The sequence below is a fragment of the Micromesistius poutassou genome (assembly GCF_964030765.1).
Source record: "Micromesistius poutassou genome assembly, chromosome: 22".
In the NCBI taxonomy this organism is placed as follows: Eukaryota; Metazoa; Chordata; class Actinopteri; order Gadiformes; family Gadidae; genus Micromesistius; species Micromesistius poutassou.
In genome coordinates, this window is record NC_140292.1 from 12,811,313 (window position 1) to 12,834,542 (window position 23,230).

Consider the following 23,230-nt stretch of genomic DNA (forward strand, 5'->3'; position numbering starts at 1 on the left):
ACCCTACTCACCTTTATGTCCGCCTCTGCTCATTCATGTATGCATGCCTCGCATCCATAGCAACAGGCCTGGCCCCTGTCCATGCCTTATTAGCCTGGACCAAACAGGGCTGTCTCGCGGCAGATCTCCACAGCCGTTAGCAGGCTCCACCCTGCCGCGGGGGGGGGGCCCCGGGGTGGGGGAGGAGACGCCCTGCTCCACTGGGACTCGGCGGATGTGCTCTGCGAGACATTAGGCTGATGATCGCCATGATGACGCCGATAGAATTTGATTGATTAGGGAATTGGGATTGATGGTTTACACCATTGATTGATTGCATGATTTGTGTTTACACTCATTAATGCCTGCCCCGTATAATCTTAATATCCAATCTTAAAATATCCATATGTAGTGCGTTACAACAAAGACTTGTGTTACCACATATATATGCAGTGCGTAGACACATAGATCTGCTCTCTGAACAAAGAGAAATTTTGATTCAATTGTTGCTTTTTATCTCTGAACAATGATCAAATGTGTAAAAACTGTAATCTATGATGACAACTCTATAAGAGAATGTGTGTGTGTGTGTGTGTGTGTGTGTGTGTGTGGGTGGGGAGTGAGACGGTGAACCAATTAAGTAATTGGATTGCTGGATATCAACATACGTTTTTTGAACCAATTAGGCAAATGAATCATCATGCTGGAAACAATGGATGCGTGGCAGCAGATAGACAGGTGGGGGAACAGAGAGTTCACGCCGAACCATGACTTGTTATTGCTCAGGCAATTACTTGATGAGGGATCAACTGAAGCGATGCCTCACATCGTCAAGACGCTGGAAGAAACAGCAGCTTGTGGACTGATGTCTTCTCTTTTTTGTGACATCGTCTCACGGAGCCCAGCTCTCCCTCTCGTAGAGCCTGGGACACAGTGTTAATTTAGAGTGTCAAGAGCCGCCTGCATATCAGGAAGAGGTCTTGATTGACAGGCAAGCCAGACCAATTACAGACCACACGCCTCAAACCCTCAGGATTAAATTTGATTGCTCAGTTGTATACAGCATGAAAGACATACCTGCGGACAGAATGAACCCATGGATGTAAGTATAGGAATAAACCCGGATGTTTTAAACGCGGTCACGCCAGAGCTACATCAACGTCTGTGTTAGAGAAACTTCTGGCAGGCTTGTGTTGAGCGGGACTACCCATAGAGGGTATAGAACACACGTTTCATCGTTCCATGTCTGGGATATTGCTCTGTCAAGTTCATCACCTCAAAACGCTATTGTCGTTGTCATCGTTGTTGTCTGGGGCCGTTAACTGACATACACAGCTCTCAGGAAGTAAGAGAACGGAAATTGTGTTTTGGTGGACCAGACAATCGATAAAAATCATGACCTTCTCTCTGCCTAATTGGAAGTGAGCAATAGCTTGGGCTTTTTTGTTTCTGCTGTCACCACAGAGCTCCATTATGTTGCAGTGCCCTTTTTCTTCAAACTGAGGTCTTTTCACCAATATCTTGTCAGCGTGCGTGTGTTTATTCTGCAGTAACAACACAACAAATACAGTTTGTCTTAATGGCTGTTCCCCTGATTCATTATTAATGATGTAGTCCTTTAGCAGACTAATGGAGGCCCACGGCAGAGTGCCGACACCAGGCTTTGAACCTCAGCCCTCAGCGCCATCAGAGCCCTGCTTCTTGTGCGAGCCTGGGAGTTACACTGCATATTCATATTGCGAGTGAGAGAATGTGTTGTTGTGGGGTTTGGTTTGGGGGTTGCTTGGTTTCCCAAGTTTCTGTCAGGTTGTATCTGCTCTGTTGTACTTTTCAAACTTGTTCCTGATTTAGTTTTTCTGCATTCTGCATCATTGATATTGTGTTGTTTTTTTCTTTGACATATTTTTAATCTCATGAGCAGCTTGTTATTCTTCTCCCCTTTTCGTTTTGTGCAGGTAACACCTTGTTCATGATTACGATGTACCCAAACATCATCCATTAGCGAAACCAATCGCTATCTAAGACAGATCACACACACACACACACACACACACACACACACACACACACACACACCCACACACACGTGCGCGTGGGCCAGTCATGTTGAAAGAGGCTTACCATGAACCTCCCGTACATGGTAATAGAAAACACTCGACCATAAAGCTAATTTCCTTAGACCCACATATATGACATGACAAACACCACACTAAAAGTCCACGACAAACTGCTTCACAGGTTTGGAGGCGGAGAAACGATGAGCGAGTGTCCCAGACACCCGGGCGTGGCCCGGGTCACAGTGACAGTAGGAGGCAGACCGTCTACACTGACGGCGGGAACAGCGGCTGTGCAGACAGCCGTGACATCACATCCCGGTACGAACGGCGGGGAACCCATCTCTCAGGCGTGGTGTCGCCGCGAAGGGAGCCGCGGAGTCCATCACGGGGCAGGACAGAGCATGCCGCGCGGAACTCTCCGCCCTCGCATCAGGGGGGGAACGGGGGAGAGGGGGGAGGGGTTTAAGAGGGGCGGGGATAAGGAAAAGGGGGTGTGTAGAGGAGGGGATGAACTTGAAGCTGTCAAAAGGTGCTGAACGAGGGGAGAAAGTGAAGCTGTGGAAGGGGGGAGGAAGAGGGACATGATTGAACAAATAATCTGTAGCCATGGAAGGAAGAGGAAGCGGGGGGTGTGGGGGCCGGGGGGGGGGGGGGGGTGGGGACGGTGAGGAACTGAGAGAAGAGAGGAGCGTGAGTGTAGAGACCCTCAGGAAGAGGATGCTGAAAAAAGCTGTGAGAGAGAGACTGCTCTTTTTTTCAATGGAGAGATGGGAGGAAAAGTCTAGCAGAGAAAGTTCAGGGATGTGAAAAAAAAGACTAAACAACAAAAAAAGGACAAGTGTGCTTCTAGCTGATGGGAGAGTGAAGCCTGGCTGACAGCCAAGCAGTCGACGGAAGAGTGGAATCATCGCGTCGCACTAGTGAGTGTCTCACCTATGGCACATCAACATGCGTGAATCACTCTACCCTGCGTGTGTCTGTCTGTCTATCTGTCTGTCTCTCAGTCTGTCTGTCTCTGTGTGTGTGTGTGTGTGTGTGTGTGTGTGTGTGTGTGTGTCCCATATTTATAAAGTAATAATGCATATATGTAAAGAGCTTTGGGTGTCTTTCAAAACGTATATATATGAATGCAATTAATGGTATACATCTGGAAATAAGATAAAGTTAAAAATAGTAAAACGGATTAATAAAGCAATCAAAAAATTGCTGAATCAAACAATAAATCCACACACGTTCAACCATAAATCAAGAGTCACGCTTGACACAATGGAGTACCTTGAGAGCAGCGTGTCAGCAGCGCAGGATGTGGGCCAGCTCCGTCTCATCTGTGGGTGGGTTCCTCTCCACGGGCCCCCTGCCCACAGCCATCAGGTGGGTGGTGGAGTCGTCTGAATTACACAGCGGGGGGACCTCCGAGCCATCGCTCGCCCCCGGGGGGCTTGACACTCATTCCCTTCCGTTCCGGCGCCACGCTGCGTTCATTTAAGACCACTCAAATATCAGTAGCCGGCTTTGAAGTCGAGAATACAGACAGTATATATTTCTTTCTTTTCTCGGTGAAGCTATTTTCGATTGGGATTCTGATGCCTTGACAGTTTGTGTCACAGGTACGCTCTCGGAGATGTGTTTATTTTTTCTTCAAGGATTATCCCAGCCCCTGCCAGCCCATCATGGTGTAGAAATGTGCCAGCTGATGTCAATCTGCTGCGGTTGTGACGTCAAACATCCCTCGTGTGAAGAAATGAAAAGACACAGGGGTCAACCGATAGCCCAGCATCGTGCCCAGTTTGTTCGTGGCCGAAAAACAGAAATACCTCGCACAACATGTAATGTCCTTTGGCAGCAGTGAAAACAAGACCTGTAAGAGTCCCACTGGCCAAGCCCATGGCTAGCGATTCAATTCTCACTTGGCGGCCAATTGTTTGGGGAAACATACTGAGACATGAATCAATACAGCCAAAAAGATATTATGTTTGAATTGCTTGAAGGTGTACCGGTACATTCTTGCCGCAGACAGGTGATCAGAACATGGACCACACCTTCCCATGGCTCATCTGTCTTCTGATTGGGTCCTTAGAGCCACACCCCCTTTCCCTTGCCCCCTCAACCACCCTCCCCTTCACACCGCCCTGAAACGTCTCGGTGACTGCACGCATTAAACATCATACCCAACACAAAGCAAACATTATACAATCTCGCCCCCAAAAAAACAATGTTTAGGTTTTTTTGGAATGGTTGAATGTTCTCTGAATGAATCCACAAGAAGTGAGCAGAGATTCGGCATTGTCGATACACAGGTAGTGTCTTAATAAAGCAGCCCCTTTTTGGAGATAGTGGCACCTTGCACTGCCTTAAGGCTGGCTCTTATCATAATGGGAGATCCACAGACAGTCAAACTGAATCTTAGTCGCAGACGCTTTCATCCGTAGGCGCCGGAGGATTTCGCTGCAAATTGATGTGGCGTCCTTTTTTTTCTTTTCCTTTTTATTATGTCTGCCAGCCTGAGCCATGACAGAGCTCCGATAAATCAGAGCAATCACAAGGAAATATGGGTGAGACTGTACGGTAAATCCCACTGGAATCGTAAATCTACAGCATCCAAATGCCCCCGTCCACACACCACTCTGATTGCTCCCCTTCTCTTCCTCGCTATCTTAATGTAGTCTGGTCCTTAGTCTTGTTTTTATTACTTCTTCCCTCTGTCTGTGTCTCTGACTCTTGCTTTCCCTCCCTCACTTACTGTCTGCCTCACATGTATCCTATCCTATCCTTTTTATTTTTTTTTCTTGCATCACATTTTATATTTTTTCTGTCTTTTCTCATCATGTTTTTGTTTTATTTTTGTTCCTTCCCACACCCATCGTTCATCTGCAAATTGTGTGCGAAAGCTTAATTGTGATAATCAACACAAATGCGGCGCACCACCTGCTAATCCAAATGTGAGACAGTCACCTCATCTATCAGTTAGTTTCTCTGTTTCTGGATGGTTACACCTTACCCGTCCTTACACAAGCAGTATACCAATGAGCAATCCAACAACTACAATAGTTTCGGGCTTCAATATGATTTGAGACCGCTCCCAGCTTATTTCGGACCAATCAGGGTATGTCTTCCCTAGTGGGTTTGGGCAAGAGATGCCCCCCGAACCAATCAATCTCGCCTGTCAATCACAGGTGCATGTAATCCAACACCTTTCAACAGCAGAGAAACATCAGAAGGGAGGGGGCTTAGAGGGAGGGGGCGTCTTTTGAGTTGTTTAGTTTCAGAATCTTGCTTTGTTCTGCTTCTTCCAGCGCTCCCTCTTCAAACCCTCTTATCTCACCAAGAGCAGCTTTAAAACGCGATTGTCAAAAGCGATTACCTGAATCTAGCAGGAGACCAATTATGTGAATGCAGGACCAAAACATCCAAGGCCAGAGCCTCACCGTAGAACCGAACGGATTACATCTCTTAAAGCTGCGCACGTCCCCATCTCTCACGACAACACAGACCATCCTGAGATAAGTTGTCGCAACTCTGTGGAGATATGTGTCTGCTTAAGGAAAAAACCAAACAAAAAAATGCTCCTTTTAGCATGCAAAGCCCCTCGGCAGCGACGCACTGCAGTCAGCATTTACCAGAAGAGCCTGGTGTGCTGACTGCAGTGTGCATTCATCACCATAAAGATATGGCATTTTTGCATAAGTGGTGAAATCAGAGGCCTGGGCTCTCACTCTGTAATACAACGCCCAGAGGTCTATTAACCTCAATCAAGACTGCTACATTAATGAAATGACTTATGAAATGTTTTTTTTGTTGTTTTTTTCCCCATCAAATGAGAAACTATTACCTGTATGCTGTGGAATACTGCCATCCCCCCCTCCCCCCACTCACACACACACACACACACACACACACACACACACACACACACACACACACACCAATCCACACACACCAAGTGTTGTGGATTTCATGACCAGCAGGGGGAAGAGTCCAGGCCCTGGAAACCTGCTCCACCTCCACCCCCTCGCCCACCCACCTCCCGCCCTCCCCCATGTTCCAATCTTGTCCCTCCTCTTCCAGATGAGGGGTGGGGGGACTGGGGGGGGGGCGGGGGGGGGGGGGAGAAAGTGGGGGGGGACCCCTGGCTAACTTCTCTGCCCTTTTCTCCAGTCTGCAGCGAGAGAGGGAACGCTGAGGCAGTGAGGCCAGCAGGAACACAGGAGGAAACAGAGAGGGGAACAGCAGAACAAGCCAGGAGTTTGTGTTGCTCTTGTTGGATTACTTCTCCAAACACCACAGACTGGCTCCATGTTCCGTCTCCGAGCATGAAGGACTGACTCACCCTCCTGCACACTTTTTTTTGCGTCCAAGTCAACGTAAAGATCTGGAACTACTAGACCTGAAACTCAAGCATGGAAGCCCCCGGGACGGTGTCTCTGGCCCTGGCCATCCTCCTCACCCTCCACCTCCAGCGCCGCTCCTCCCTCCTGGCCTGGGGGGCCATGGACTCCTGCTACGACGCCGACGGCGGCCGGCCCAGCCGCTGCATGCCCAAGTTTGAAAACGCCGCCTTCAACCGCAGCGCGCTGGCGTCCAACGCGTGCGGCGCGCCCCCCGAGGACTACTGCATGCAGACGGGCTCCACGCGCCTCTGCCACCGCTGCGACGCCGCCGACCGCGAGCGCAGCCACGGCGCCCGCCTGCTCACCGACTTCCACACGGACCAGGAGCCCACCTGGTGGCAGAGCCAGTCCATGTTCTACGGGGTGCAGCACCCCAACTCCGTCAACATCACCCTTCACCTGGGTAAGGAGCCAGGAGCTCTGTGCATTGAACACACACACACACACACACACACACACACACACACACATGTGTGCACACACACACACACACATACATGTACACACACACGTGTGTGCACACACACACACACACACACACACATGTGTACACACACACACACACACACACGTGTGTGCGCACACACACACAAACACATGTGCACACACACACACACATACATGTACACACACACACACGTGTGTACACACACACACACACATGTACACACACACACACACACACACACATGTGTGCGCACACAAACACACACACACACACACACATGTGTGCACACACACTTTTTTACTAGGGCGTGTGTCATGGACACGCCCTTGTGGTCAGTTGTACTCCCTGATGTGTCGGAGGTATCTGTGCATCTGCAGAGCACAACACCTCATAACATCCCCCCACTTTACAAGCTACAGTCTTTGCCTGAAAAAAAGAGTTTAGGAAACTCTCACCACTGGCCAAGCGGAATGTTTTTGTTATTATTCTGTTTGTCACAGAAGGGAATTTAAATCCTACAATAGATTTATTGGTCGAGAGAGGGCCATCTGGTAAGACTTTGTTTCGAGTGGAAATGCTTCAGAGCCCTCAGTTCCTGGTTCTGATATGAGGGTTTCCAAGGCAGTCTGTGACGGCCTTCTGCACGCTTATCGACTGTTAGTATTGCGATAATCTCCCTTTTTTTTGTCACAGCGTGATACATATTCTTGTGATGTGCCAATCAGTTCAAAAAAGAATCCCAAAAGCACTCCAAACAGCTGGACCTTTGTAACTTGGCTTTTTGGTGTGTTCCTCAGTAATGACTTTAATCTGTCTTCTGACCATCTGACCAAACCCATGTTGCCAGACGCGCCTTAAAACCTCCTTGTTCTAGTAATTGCAAACACATAGCCCGAAGGCCATGTCTAGCAACCCGATGCCTATAAAGCACTAAGGAGGAATATATGTTCCCCAAAGTCACAGATTAGTCCAACGTGGTAGAAGGCACATAGAATAATAAACAACCTCACAGTCGAATCTATTCGAATGGATTCAAATGGATTGTTGTTGTTTCCATTTATCATGTCTTGCTTATAGAAAGTTATACGCATGGTCAAATACAGAAGTTTGGATGGGTAAAGTGATTCCTTTGTCTACCTCATGTTAAAATGTATGAACCTGGGAAAGGGAAAGGTGTGGATGAGTCCAAATAACATGATGGCAATTCAGTTGGGGGAAAAGGTCAACCGTTGAAAATTGTATTTAGAAAATAGACATTTTAAGACGACACCAAATGGAAGAAATCCTGCATGATTTGGATTCCTTCTGCCAACTTCCTAATCTCAATCTTCTGGGCTCATTGTCTGTTCAAGTTATTAACATGACACGAAAAAACATGTTTGATCTACAGAAACGTTCTGTCTGCTGTAATGGGGGCGGCATTTACAGCAGGTTACATATGGTAAATGGTCCTCATTTATATAGCGCTTTACAGTGTTGACTGACATTCACCCATACACACACACACCAACGGCAGAGTCCACCACGCAGGGCGACAGTCAGCTCGTCCGGAGCAATTAGGGTGAGGCGTCTTGCTCAGGGACACCACGACACACAGCTAGGAGGAGCCGGGGAGCAACCTTGCGGTTACCAGCCAACCCGCTCTACCTCCTGAGCTAATGCCGCCCCATGTCACAGTACACGGTCAGAGAGCTGGATTTCCTGTCATCACTTCCTGTCCTCCCTTTTTGTCCCACACCAGTTCTACTAGACCAAATAATCTTCGAGAAGATCCAACCTCTGTTTAACCAAAAACTAATAATGAGAATTATGAACCCTATTCTTTAAAAGGCCCCATTATATCCGACCAGGTGTGATGTTTATTACATACCATTATAAGCTTTTTGAAAATCCACCCTTTAGCTACATCATAGGCAAGTTAGAGGACCCTACCAAGGGATCATCTCATGTCTGTGTCAATCGAGTCATCGATTGACACATCAAGTCAATCGAATGGGACGTACCAACATATCATCTCATGTTTATATGTCCATCGTGTCAATCTAGTGAACCGTACCAACTGACCATCTCATGTGTAAATGTCCATCCCCCCCCCTCTCTCTCTCTCTCTCTCTCTCTCTCTCTCTCTCTCTCTCCCTCTCTCTCTCTCTCTCTCTCTCTCTCTCTCTCTCTCTCTCTCTCTCTCTCTCTCTCTCTCTCTCTGTCTAAATACCAACAACCTCCCCCAGGACAACATTTAGCCTCAAGCTAGATAAAAAAAGGAAATAATTACGACAGGGGGTCTGTGAAAATGTCAGCAGAGTGCTAACAATTTAAATCACATGTCATGAGAGTTGGCAGCAGAAGCCGACAGCTGGCGTGTCTTTTGGGCTAATCGTTTAATTCAATAATATCTTCTGCCAGATCGCTTTGGTACCAAGATGATCAAAGGGTCACGCCGGCGACACAGGAATGCGGAACACCGTGTGGACTATTTATTGTTTCTGGAACTCTTTCCCAGCACCCACGTGTCTGGATGGCCCAGACCAAATACACCTCTGGGCCTCTCTGTAGCCTCCAGATCAGAGCAGCCTACTCATCTTACCTGATAGGCCCCCCAGAACCCCCCCCCCCCCACTCACCCCCCACGGAGCGCTGGGCCCTTCAACCTCCCCGGCCATGTTTATCCAGCAGACAAATGGAGCGCATTAAGACTTTGGTATGGGCTTGATTTTGATCTATATACTGTACGTATGACACACACACACACACACACACACACACACACACACACACACACACACGCATCAATGGCCCATCTGGGGGACTGTCTTGGTGGGGGGTTATATCTTTGACATGGCCTGTTTTCTTTTGCTCTCTCTCTCGTTCTCTCTCTGTCTCTCTCTCTGTCTCTCTCTCTGTCTCTCTTTCTGTCTCTCTCTCTTTCTGTCTCTCTCTTTGTCTCTCCCTCTTTCTGTCTCTCGCCCTGTCTCTCTCTGTCTCTCTCTCTTTCTGTCTCTCTCTCTCTGTCTCTCCCTCTCTCTGTCTCTCTCTCTTTCTGTCTCTCTCTCTGTCTCTTTCTGTCTCTCTCTCTTTCTGTCTCTCTCTCTCTTTCTGTCTCTCTCTCTGTCTCTCTGTCTCTTTCTGTTTCTCTCTCTGTCTCTTTCTGTCTCTCTCTCTCTTTCTGTCTCTCTCTCTGTCTCTCTCTCTTTCTGTCTCTCTGTCTCTCTGTCTCTTTCTGTTTCTCTCTCTGTCTCTTTCTGTCTCTCTCTCTGTCTCTCTCTCTTTCTGTCTCTCTCTGTCTCTTTCTGTCTCTCTCTCTGTCTCTCTCTCTTTCTGTCTCTCTCTGTCTCTTTCTGTCTCTCACTCTGTCGCTCTCTTTCTGTCTCTCTCTCTGTCTCTTTCTGTCTCTCTCTCTGTCTCTCTTTCTTTCTGTCTCTCTCTCTGTCTCTTTCTGTCTCTCTCTGTCTCTTTCTGTCTCTCACTCTGTCTCTCTCTTTCTGTCTCTCTCTCTGTCTCTTTCTGTCTCTCTCTCTGTCTCTTTCTGTCTCTCTCTCTGTCTCTCTCTCTTTCTGTCTCTCACTCTGTCTCTCTCTCTCTCTCTCTGTCTCTTTCTGTCTCTCTCTCTCTCTGTGTCTCTTTCTGTCTTTCACTCTGTGTGTGTGTCTCTCTCTCTCTCTCTCTCTCTCTCTCTCTCTCTCTCTCTCTCTCTCTCTGTCTCTTTCTGTCTCTCTCTCTCTCTCTGTCTCTCTCTCTCTCCAAACAAAACAAACCCTCCCCCCTCAGTGGGGGAGGGAAGCGGATGATAAACAGAACTCGGTATGTTAGGGGCACACATCTTGCAGCCCCGTCTTTCTGTGGGATCCATGCTGGGGTGGGAGTAAACAAAACACAAGCAGGAGGATGGGAAATGAAAAGGAGAAGGAAAAAAAGATCCCTGGGATGTTTGCTTGTGTGTATGTGGGGGGGGGGGGGGGGGGGGCGGGGGACGGGACATAGACACCCACACACACATACACACACACACACACACACACACACACACACACACACACACACACACACACACACACACACACATAGACAGACGTCGGGAACCTTGCAGCTGGTTTTCATTGAGTTGTGTCAAAGGAAAGTCAGTTCCTGCCGCTGGGCCTCAGAGGCAGATGTGTGCTCACATGTGGCCGCGGCAGGCAGACTCTCTGACAGCTCCACCAGCGACCTTTACATGACGGGAACCTGAAGATCGGCCGTCAGAGAAAGATCTTCACAGCACAAAGCCATGTATTATACAGCTTTTAGATTTGGCTTCGTGGTTCACACGGCAAGCGTTTCGTACGCACACAATATCGCCTGCACATGGAACGTCATTTGGAAGAGATGCACACACAGGACAATAAATACATTGATGAACTGTTTGGATTCATCTCGTCCCAAACGCGAGCGTCGCGTAAACACACTCGGAGATGTTGCGTCTGAAACGCGAGGGTCGCGTAAACACACTCGGAGATGCTGAGTCTGGCCACTGCTGAGTTTAGTCTCCACGGGGCTCGCATGCTACGACCCCAACGCTTTGTGTGTAAACTGACGACACCAGTTCAAAGGTGCGTGCAACCAGAAGGCACTACTGACGTTTCCCACTGCAACGTGTGTCTAGTCAGGACTAACACAAGGACTCAGCTGTATTCTCATTAATGGGTGAGAGTGGCGTTGTACAGCGGTGGTTTACAGCGATGGCTCCATGCTTGTCAAGCGAATGCAGTTTGGTTCTTGGCCATGAACCTAGTTTTTTTGTGAAGACAGGAAGTCCAGGGACTAATCCTGTTAAAATACAGTTACGTTTAGTGCAGTATTCTAACAGAGAAATGGCTCCTCATGGGTCACTGGACAGCGTAGGAAACATGCTCATCGCCTTTCCAATTAGAGTGCATCTCGTCACTGGGGACCCTGAACAAATCCTGTCCTCTCCCTCCGCTACGGTTCACATGAGACCCCCAGCAGGCCTCAACAATCCTCATGTGGGGAGGGGTTATATTATACATGCTATATACATATTTATATACATACATAGATATGCATGTATATTAGCACTATCAAACGATTGAAATATTTCATCGCGATTAATCGCATTAATGTCATAGTTAACTTTTAACACATTTTTATCTATTCTAAATGTCCCTTGATTTCTTTTTGTCATTATTTTTTCATTTCATTCTCATTTTAATGCTCTTATTTTTTCATTTCATTCTCATTTTAATGCTCTTATCAACATGGAAAATTGGATCGGCTTGCTGTGTGTAAAAACATATACTGTACTATATACTGTAGTGTTCAATTTCACACTAAAATTCTCACTTGGACAGTGTTGGGGAGTAACGGAATACATGTACCAGCGTTACGTATTCAGAAAACAAATTATAAGTAACTGTAATCCGTTACAGTTACAATTTAAATAGTTGGTATTTATAATATAATACATTGTTGAAATCAATGGATTACATGACAATACTTCTCTGTTTCACAAGTTTATTCACTCTCTTGCTTACACACCAACAGCGTTTAGTGCGCACTAAACAAGTTTGGTCCCTTGGTTCGGTACATTTGCATTGGTGTGAATGCAACCACGAACCACCTCACTTTGGTGAGCACCAAATCAGCCGAGACCTCCCTGGTGGTCTCGGGTCGCTTCCAAACGAACCCTGGTGTGATTCGCTTGAGATGTGAAAGCGAACGCACCCCGGTCCGATCCGGTTCTAAAAAGCATACGCCTCTTTGGACGTAACAGGCCCACGCTCAGCCGTGCGCATTATGAGAATAATTGTTTGATTAGCGGTAACAAGATTAGCAGCACATTGTCGGACTGTGAAAATGAGTCGTGGCTCGTGGATATTTGGGCAAACACCCACATTAAACGTATGCTGGAAAACACACATAAAAATGCCAATACATTTAACACATTCTGCATCAGGATGAGGGAGAAGGAGTTCAACCGGTCCGTAGATCAATGGATATCACGCTTGATATCCCTGATTGTTTACTTTCACCAGCGCTTCCCCGCCTTTTTTTAAATTTAACACTTTACCCCGCCCCAGACCTTTTCGTCCAATGATTGATCTTTGCACACATGTGGGTTTGTTGTCAAATTCTGGGACTGTTGCGAAAATTGCAATGTGAAAAGGAACCGCACCAAACCAAAAAATAAACATTGTATTTTGGTCCGGACAAAAGAGAGCAAACTAAGGACTTTCCTGGTGTGAATATGCTCAATACTCTCTCTCACTCTCTAGAGTGAGAGATAAGTGAGAGATAATTTGCTGTAGAGTTGATGATATATATATATGACAAATTATATAATCTAGTGCACTTTCAGGGAGACTTGGGCCTAACACATTCAGCCAGTTGGAACAGAAGAACATACCAGAATAGGCCTGTTTAGTAAGCAGGATTTGATGCCGCATTCCTACACTTAAAAAATGCAATTCAATGTGGAAGTATCCAGAATACAATACTCAGATTGCGTATGGCGTATAATGTATTCGTGTTATGGAATACATTACAAATTACATTTTTGGGCATATATTCTGTATTCTGTATTCTGTATTCTGTAACTGGATACATTTTAAGTATCCTTCCCAACACTGCACTTGGAGCAGTCATTCACACTCGGAGCAAATAATCTCTCAGGCAATGGTAAAAAGGTTAAAAAAAAACGTTCATCTCGCAATAAAAAAATTTACTCCATTAAAATGGGTTTGAGTTAACGCCATTAATAGCACGTTTAACTGACACTAATGTGTATATATATATATATATATATATATATATATATATATATATATACCTCTGTTATGGCAAAGGGTAACTGTTTTTAAATGTTCTCTTGTGATGAGACCTTGTGATGATTGCTGGACTACCAACCAAAAGGCACTGCATTGGATAGCCCATAGTCCACAGCCGAACTCAGAGGTTTGCTGCGAGCAAGATGTCCTTACCCCTAGCTTCCCCTCAATGACCTGAATTCACCACGGCCCGACCCGTAGCTATGCTTAGAGCGAGATGTCCTAACCCCGAGCTTCCTCTCAATCTTATATATTAAAGATTTGTTGTTGTGAATCGCACCATCTGGATTACATTTAAATTTCACTGTGCAATGGCACTAAAGAAGATGATATTCTATTCTATGACACAGCGCTGAATTCACCTTCAAGTCGCCATGGATAAATGGTTACATAGTGAATGGTATTGGTGAAGTGGTGGTCTCAGCTTGGTGCACATGAAGGATTTTTACATCTGCAGATTCAAATCAATCATAGGAATTAAAAGCTGGTGTTGGTTTTGGTTAATTTACAACCCCAGCCCCAAAGGCAGGAAAGCATATCAACAACGCTCAAAGAAGCACAGAGCAGTGTTGTCAGGTCGATGGTTTAACAGGCAAGAAGCTTTTTTAAACTTCCAACGTTCAGCCAAATGCAAAGTGGATGATACATAACCAACAGGTCTTTCAATTATCAATATTCTCTGCTCGCCACCACCTCGGTACAGATAAGAATGTCAGGAATTACGGTCCAATATTTACATTTCCTCTCAGGCAGAACAATCTCGCCTCCACATGTGACAACAAAGCATGAAAATTATTAAAGTATGCCGAGATACATACTGCCCTCAGATTTTATTTAATCTCACCTCGTACCACACCATTTGCAGAATATTTTTGCTGCTCAGATAAGACTCTGAAAAAAAAAAGTAGTTATCCCCACTGCTTCAATTAAACTGTAAAATTGCAGCACATTGCCGCAGACTGTTAACCCCTTTTCCACATCTTCTGTCGGAGAGACGTCTCTTTGGCCCATGATACGCTGACCAGGGCTTCTGCTATCCCAGTGGTTGTTTTTTTTTAACACAGGCTTGGATTGAGTGTAGGGAAGGAATAGGTTCATCCCACCACTCTGTCCTCCTTGACTCCTGCTACTCTCATGTGCTCCGCTAGGCTTGTGTCTCTCGTCCTTCACCCCAACGTTCACCCTTTCCTCCATCCCTTCATTTGCTTTATTGTCAAGTTAAGAAAGGACAGGACCACGCAAAAATAAACAAACTGGCAGCCAAACTTTCAATTAAAACCTTGACTTCTTGCCAAAGGACGGCTCCCTGTTACCTGTAATTTGTTTACTTGTCATTTTTTTGCTTTAATTTTAATCATCCACTAAAGTCAAATGGATTTGTTATGCCTAGGGTTACTGTCAGGCTTACAATGCAATGCTGGTGGAGAAAAAATATCTAAATCACAAACAATGAAGACATATTTCCTCTTCCTTTCCCTTTGACCTACAGTTCACTTCAGGGGCTTATTATGTCCTGTGTAATGAGAAAATAATCTAGAGAATTCTTCTACTGCGGCAGGGAGGACATTCATTTACGCTGCACACAGGCAAGGGAAATCACAGCGATCCCCTTTGCCTTGTTTTTTTCTTAAATGCAATTAGGTGTGTTTCCCCGTGTCCTCTGGGCCCTATACCCATCTTCATACATTGCTTATACGTTAGAAAACACATGCGTTCACCCAACGCTAAATCGTTGTGCATATAGCGGAAGTCCATATCCATTTGGAAGGTGATATGTTCAGCTTGTTTTGTTGCTTGTTTTGGGTAGAACAAAAGAAAATGAAAAGATGAAAATATTAATGCATAACTTAAGATAAGAGAACTTGAGATTTGTTCGAGGATATGCGTGTTCGTTTTACAATAAAAAGTCAACAAGCAGAGTGGTACTTCCTAGCCGAACGCCGTAGGTAGATTTGGAACAAGATAAGTTTGTTTATTTCCAAAATCCAAAGAAGCGAAACTGCATCTTTCTGCCTTCCTAAACACCAGCTTAATTATGAATGTGATATGTTTGTCTGTTTATGCATGTGTCATTTAAGCTTTCATAGCTGGTAATGCTGGTAGCAAGAAACAGCTCACCCCATCACTAAACTCCATGTTGACTGTGTACAAATGTTAGTACTTGTACAATTGTTAGTACTTGGTTGGTTTGGTTCTATGAGCATCCTTACTGTACCGAAAGCAATTGATTCACTTTCTTATGACAAACGTACTTATTGTAAGTTGCTTTGGATAAAGGCGTCTGCTAAATGCCCTAAATGTAAATGTACAAATGGGTTGGTTTTATATACTCGGTGAGTCCCAGAAACAGCCCAGCCCACCCCCAGCTCACCCCCAGCCCACCCCCAGCCCACCCCCAGCTCACCCCCAGCCCACCCCCAGCTCACCCCCAGCCCACCCCCAGCTCACCCCCAGCCCACCCCCAGCTCACCCCCAGCTCACCCCCAGCTCACCCCGTGTTCCCCTCCGTCCCTGCCCAGGGAAGGCCTTCGAGATCACCTACGTGCGGCTCAAGTTCCACACCAGCCGCCCGGAGAGCTTCGCCATCTACAAGCGTCTGGAGCGCGACGGGCCCTGGCTGCCCTACCAGTACTACAGCGGCTCCTGCCTGAAGACCTACGGCCGCGACGCCAAGGGCTACCTGCGGCCCGGGGAGGACGAGCGCGGCCCCGCCTGCACCGAGGAGTTCAGCGACATCTCCCCGCTCACCGGGGGCAACGTGGCCTTCTCCACCCTGGAGGGCCGGCCCAGCGCCTACAACTTCGACCAGAGCGTGGTGCTGCAGGTGGGGGGGGGGGGGCGTCGGCTGTGTGTGTGTGTGTGTGTGTGTGTGTGTGTGTGTGTGTGTGTGTGCGTTTGAGCGAGTGAGTCGGTGAGTCGGTGTGTGTGTGTGTGTGCGTTTGAGCGAGTGTGTGAGCGAGTGAGTCAGTGTGTGTGTGTGTGTATGCGTGCGTTTGAGTGTGTGTGTGTGTGTGTGTGTGTGTGTGTGCGTTTGAGCGAGTGTTTGAGCGAGTGAGTCAATGTGTGTGTGTATGTGTGCGTTTGAGTGAGCGAGTGAGTCAGTTTGTGTGTGTGTGTGTGCGTTTGAGTGTGTGAGTGAGTGAGTGTGTGTCACATTCTATTGACTTTTTAAAAAGATTGTAATGACGTTTCAATGGATCCCCACCAGCATAACCGGTCCAGACAGCACTAGGGGAGACGCCAGCGTCTCGATTCGATTGCACAAAACGTCAGAGTGAATCGCAGCATATCTCCCACGTCTGTTCTGATGAGGAACTACTTATGTCCCCTGCAGACGGGTGTGATGACTTGCAGATTGACTGTGAAAGTAGAGTTCAAGAGTTCACCAAACCTGTCTGTCTGTTGATGGGTGCGTGCACCTTATCGCATGTGTGTCTGCATATTTATTTGAACTTCTGGTCAAAGATGCTGAACTGAATTGAACTTTGACCCGACCTGAGGGGAAGTCAATATCCACTCCTTATTACCGCAGTGGGACATACGGACCAAGGGTATGTTAAGCCTTGTCATGAAATCCATATTTATTCTGAGTAATTTACTGATGTCTAATTTAGACTAGGTTAGAGGACACCACACAAACATGCACCAGTTGAGTAAGGGAAAGACCTGCATCTTTTAGGAGAGGGAAAATCCATGTTGTTAAATCAATAATTAATACAGAAAATCCAAATGGGAATATACTGACACAAATCTATGAGCATGAACTCTTCAACAGAGCACCGGCTGTTTCAGGTTCTAAACTGGTTCTATCTTGTCTCACACTGGAAAGATACAAGGAGGTTCACCTGCTGATTTCCATTACAAAAGACGGACGACTAATCAGAGTTTAAGAATTCAAGTCAGTTGTGGAGAAGCTAAGTAGAAAAGATGGCTTTGGAAGCTTTCAGAGGAGGGTTAAGTGATGTGTTGTATCGCTGGATGGCCTCTCAGGCCTCCCATCATGTTAGCCAGGGAATAAATCATTAGCACAAGACCAAAAGTCAACCATTACAATTGTGATATTATATTATCTACCCTGAAAAAGTTTATAGATTGATAGAAAAAAGGTTATAGAAAAAGCTTGGTGAACATCCTTTAAGTTCAATGATATGGTTATTCAAACTTTACTTTTCAACTATATGCCTTTTAACGTGTGTATGTATCAATATTTTTTTCTCTTTCATGAGAGCGAGAGAGAGAGAGAGAGAGAGAGAGAGAGAGAGAGGTATACAAGCTAAGCAGCGGAGAATGAAGTCTGTCCCTCTCTCTCTCACTCTTCTCTCTCCTCATCTCTGACGTGCGCGGGCCCCCAGGGGTCTGAAGCAAGAGAAAATAGAAATGAAATTCACTATTGGATTAGGTTTAGTGTTGCTGGAGGTTAGCACGCTGTGTGGCAGGATAGAGAGAGAGAGAGAGAGAGAGAGAGAGAGAGAGAGAGAGAGAGAGACAGAGAGAGAGATGAAATGAGTCAGGGTTTGGTTTCGATGCTGGAAGCCTGTCCACCTATAGCGTCTGTCTGACTTTGTTCAGCTGGTAGAGGAACTTGGCCGGAAATAGAAATTGAAAATATTACATTTAGGATTTTTTGACTTTGGGGGGGGGGGGGGTCTTAGTCATAACCACTTATCCGACAAACAAAATCTAAAAAAACTGAAAAAATACAGTTCTGTCTGGACAGGAAAGAAAATCCATTTTTCTTCTTCTTCTTGTTCCGTCCCACCCCCTGACCGCCACACACACCCCGGCAGCGATACACCACGCAATCTTGTTTTTAGTTTAGATTAGCCTCCCGCCACCTCCCTCAGTAATGGTGGACGGAAAGAGCTTAAGGCAATAGGAGATGGAGCCCGCCGTTTTGAGTCTGAGAAACCAGAGATTAGAGTTGTTGCCGTTTCTGATTAATCCCTACATGCTAACCCTCTTCGCCTCCCCGCTATTTCTGTGTGGCTGTATCTGTGTGGTACGAGCAGCGGGCCGCCTCTTGTCCCCCGGTGTAAGAGCCCCGCTAGAGGGCTGGCAGTCTTGGGTTTTATTCGGGAGTTGGTAGCGCGTTACGCGTAACACCCCAGGGGTTAGGGTTGGAGTATTATATGCTTGACGGGATTTAGGAGCGACTTGGTACGATATTGTCGGACGGGTTCGTCTTCTACGTGCGTGTGAGAGGCAGTGCACTTGTTACGTTCGTTAGAACTGTGTTTGTATCTCATGTTAATATTTGAATTGTTGTTGGGCATTTGGGGTCTCATAGCTGTTGTGTTTTATTTTATTTGTTTATTTGACAGGGACAGTGCATATTAATAGACATTTCTGTAAATATGCCAGATTTGGCCAGAAGGCTAGTTTCCATCTGTGTTGTTCTTTGGTTTAATTTTTTTTTTTTATAAAATAGATAGATAGATAAAATATCATGATATCTGATAACATGTACAGTCAACTAACCATTGAGACTAGACTTAGACTAGATAACGGGAAACGTATTCCTCCGAGGTACCAACGCAGGCGCACACACACAAACAGGCACACACACACACACAAACCCACATCTGGTAAATGGTCCTCATTCATATAGTGACTCTCACTTTACAGTGTTGACTGACATTCACCCATTCATGCACACATTCGCACCCCAACGGCGGAGTCCACCACACAGGGTGACAGCCAGCTCATCAGGAGCAATCAGGGTGAGGCGTCTCGCTCAGGGACACCTCGACACCTCGACACTCAGCTAGGAGGAGCCGGGGATCCAACCAGCAAGACTGCGGTTACCAGCCAACCCGCTCTACCTCCTGAGCTAATGCCGCCCACATCTGCACTCACTTATACACACAAAAGATGTGTATGTCTTGGAATTAAGGTATTAAAAAACATGTTTTAATGAGGTCATTCATCTACTATTTTTGTAGATTAAACCCATAATTATATTTTAATCTTTTTTCACTATAATTATTCTACTTTTTACTTTAACTTTGCCACGTCCGACATTATCGCAAACTCCTTCTGCGCCGATGTATTAAGAAACGCTTTGTGGCGAGATATTTCCATACTTGTGAACACTGATTAATCTATCCTTAATCCAATTTACCAGCGATGCACCACAGTCTATTATGTGTTCACTCTACTTATTTTCTAATTCCACGTCTTTGATTGGAAGCATTCAAAAAAAATAAATAATAAAAAATAACTCCTTGCCTATGAAGTCAGTATGCCAATACATTGTGCCTTCGGTATTGCTTCATCTGATGATTTCTTAGCGTGGCATTGTGTGCGTAAGCCTCTGGTGGCCTTTAGGGCTGATCAGTGGAAGGATGCTGTAGTTACACCAGCAGCCAGTGGCCAATGCTGTTTAATGGTGGTTCAGATTACATCGACCCAGGGATTATAAAGCAGAGCAGGGATCAATAGTAGGCAGGAATACACACAGATTGGGTGGCAAATCGCTCATCAACCTCACTAAACTCCAGTGCCTCCTCCTCTCTATTCATCCTCTCGCCTCCTCCTCCTCCTCCTTCTCTGCCTCCCTCCTCCTATCTCCACCTCTTCACCGTCATCATCATAAACCTCCTCCTCCACCTCCTCTCTCCTCCTCCTCATCAGCACCATCCTCCGCCTCTCTCCTCCTCCTCCTCTATCTGTTCTCCTCCAAAACCTCAAGGAGACAGAGACAGGCAATTGAGTGAGATCAATTCCTCCATTAGAATAAAATATGATTTGATTGCAATAGTGTCTTTCTTGTTGTTCAACAGAGGACCCCGCCACAGCCAGTGACTCCCAGTGCTTTGAGATGCATGCCATTAGGAAGCACATACAGTCAGACATCTCGCTCAGAGATGCTAGGGAATCCAAGCCAGAATCTTTTGGCTCTGAGTCAAACACCCTTCCCTTCCTCTTCCTTTTTTGCCATTTCTGTTTTCCATATTTTTTGTTACAGCCGGTGAGAAAAAATGTAGGTATTGGTTGTTATTGGTTTTTTGCTAATGCTTGTGGGTGCTTCAGTTTCCGAACTGTAAATCACACACAGTGCAGCAGCGGGTTCCCCGTGTTCCTCTGATTTAGAGCCAGGATACGGGGAGAAACGGCTCCGGTACGGAGGGCGCATCCAGAAGAGGCTCTGGAGGATTGCATGACTGGAGGACAAGTAAACTGAATCTACATCTTAAATGTCTTATCGTCGCTTAGGCTTATCCGCCCCGTATCTTATGGGGATATATATCTGATGTGTTCTCGGTCTTACCTCCTGCTTAATAAACCATGTTGATTGATGAATGACGGTAGCTGACATCATGGACAGATGGACCTGATTGGGCTCATTTTGAATCGTCTGTAGCCATATTGTTAATGTGAAGTGTAATAGGGGGATGTAACGACGCTGTCCCAGTCTGCAGTCTGTTGCTAGGCACACAGTTATAAAATCCAGGCATGAATACATGTTCAGTATGGAGATTGGTGAGCCAATGCAGCTTAAAAAAAGAATAAAACTTTTAACTTTTTTAACTTCTTGGGGAAGCTTCATTTAGCAGTAAAGCGCCAGAGGGTGAGGAATCATGATGGATAGACCTTTTATATTTTAGAACAAACTCAAAACATAATATTAAGCACATACGATACTTAATACAAATATTCTCTGGCAAGGGATCCCTGAAGAAAGGGTAGTATAGTGGTAAGAGCTGGGTCAACCTCCAACGACTGCGCTGGGATATATGCAGTCATCCTTACCTGCTTGACAATAATAATTACATTAATGACCAAAGAAAATAAATGGATTTCTAAAATTCACTCAAAGTCATTTGTTTAAGCCTGGTTCAGGTCAATATGCTCAGCTTTGGAGGTGAAAACAACGAATATGAGTATACAGAAAAATTACAGAAACACACAAACTACCAGCTAAGGCTATAGCGACTAACACATGTCATCATAGGGTGGTACCAGCAAACTTCAAATACATTGGGTGGCTTGTTTTTTATTATTATTTCATTCAACAAAAAATATAATTGAGATGTGTTATGTATAGATAGATATATATATACAGTTTATATATATATATTAAAGACGCAGACTCTTGCGCCCGATGTTGTTACTTTAAGTTATGTGCATAATGAAACTCGCTGCTGCTACTAAAACCCACCTCCTGCCACTCTCACGAGGACCCCTTTTGAGCCCATAACTATGCCTGCTTATAATAAAATAACTGTCTTTGTGGACTAATTTCACAAGCTAATAAGTATTCTGACCAAATTCAGTGTAGGGCTTTGTAGACACAATAATGTAAGATTATAGGTTGAGGTTGCCAACACTTTCCCTCTTTTGAAATGTTATGCATAGGCTGAAACTACGGGGGAAAATAATTTGATAATTAGGTACGTAGTTGTGACTAGAAGTGCATTTTGACAGAATACAATTCAAATGTATTTAAATTAGAAACCACATGTCTTACAATTTATATTTGGCTGTAGATTTGGCTCATGAGAGATAGAAAAGAAAGAGTGAAAGAAAAAAATGATGAATTAAAGAAGGCAAGGACGGAACGACGGTCAGCGCGAGTCTTAGAAAGAGGCTAAGCTTGCTGGTGAGCACTTATAGGTCACGCTACCTAAGTAGGCCTATTCCTTCATCTCAATAGTTTTCAACTTTGCCCATCAGAGCGATCTGTCCCACTAAATGATAGTGCCTAAATTGGATTTCCACCTCTGAATCAAGTGGAATGAGGGTATGAATGACTAAGTAAGGGAAGGGGAGTGTCTTCCCTGCTTTGACCACATCCCCTGTCCGCAATCAGAGTGATGAGTTGACCTTTCAGGAGTTTGGCGGCTGCCAGGTGAACTCCTGCTCTTAAAGTTGGACTTTTGTAGAAGTTTGTATCGTCTATTGTAGGCCACCAAAGTTCTCTGAAGGACACATTAGCAGCTGCTACGCTAAGCTTCTATGCTAGAAGCAAGCATCTTCACCAGATGTCTGTTTATGATACACCACATAGCGGTGGGCGGGGCCTAGACATTCACACCCCCAGGGTTGGGTGTGACTGAAAGGCAGCAGTGAAATGCCTTTAAGGTAGCAACCAGCTCCAGACTCAACTCAAGTCAATTAGAAATAAAACACTGAAAACAATCAATTACTCACTTATTAAATCCATTTACATATGTCATATTTTGAATATTGAATATGAACTCACAGATGTCATTTTAACATACGTTTAAGTAACTTTAAGTGAATTCCACAATGGCTGAAGCAAAAGAGTGAAAGGAGTCTGCCTCAGAAAACAATGCGATGACTTCTCAATCTGTTCAGTTTTTGTCGCATTCCTCCGGTGGGAAAAGGTCACCTGTAGCAGGGAGCTAAACTCCTAGCACACTTCACTGTGCTAACAGTGCTGCCTGCAACTCTGGGCTCATACATAAGCATGAATATTTCATAAGGCTTAAAAACAGCAATCGTATCCTGTCTGTTTTATTAGCATTTTAATCCCTCTACAGATTTTCAGTTAGCATTTCAAAAGTGAAGGGGGAC

At 45.6% G+C, this 23,230-nt stretch overlaps 1 protein-coding gene across 1 annotated transcript in view; it reads left to right on the top strand.

Annotated features, from left to right (window-relative positions):
• Positions 1 to 6,433: 6,433 nt before the first annotated feature.
• lamc3 (laminin, gamma 3) overlaps positions 6,434 to 23,230 on the top strand; it is a gene marked incomplete at both ends in the record, with an annotated part of 92,577 nt that continues 75,780 nt past the window's right edge. Inside the window, 2 exon segments of the mRNA XM_084486818.1 lie at positions 6,434 to 6,827; positions 16,210 to 16,514. Of these exon segments, the coding sequence (XP_084342944.1) occupies positions 6,434 to 6,827; positions 16,210 to 16,514 (699 nt within the window).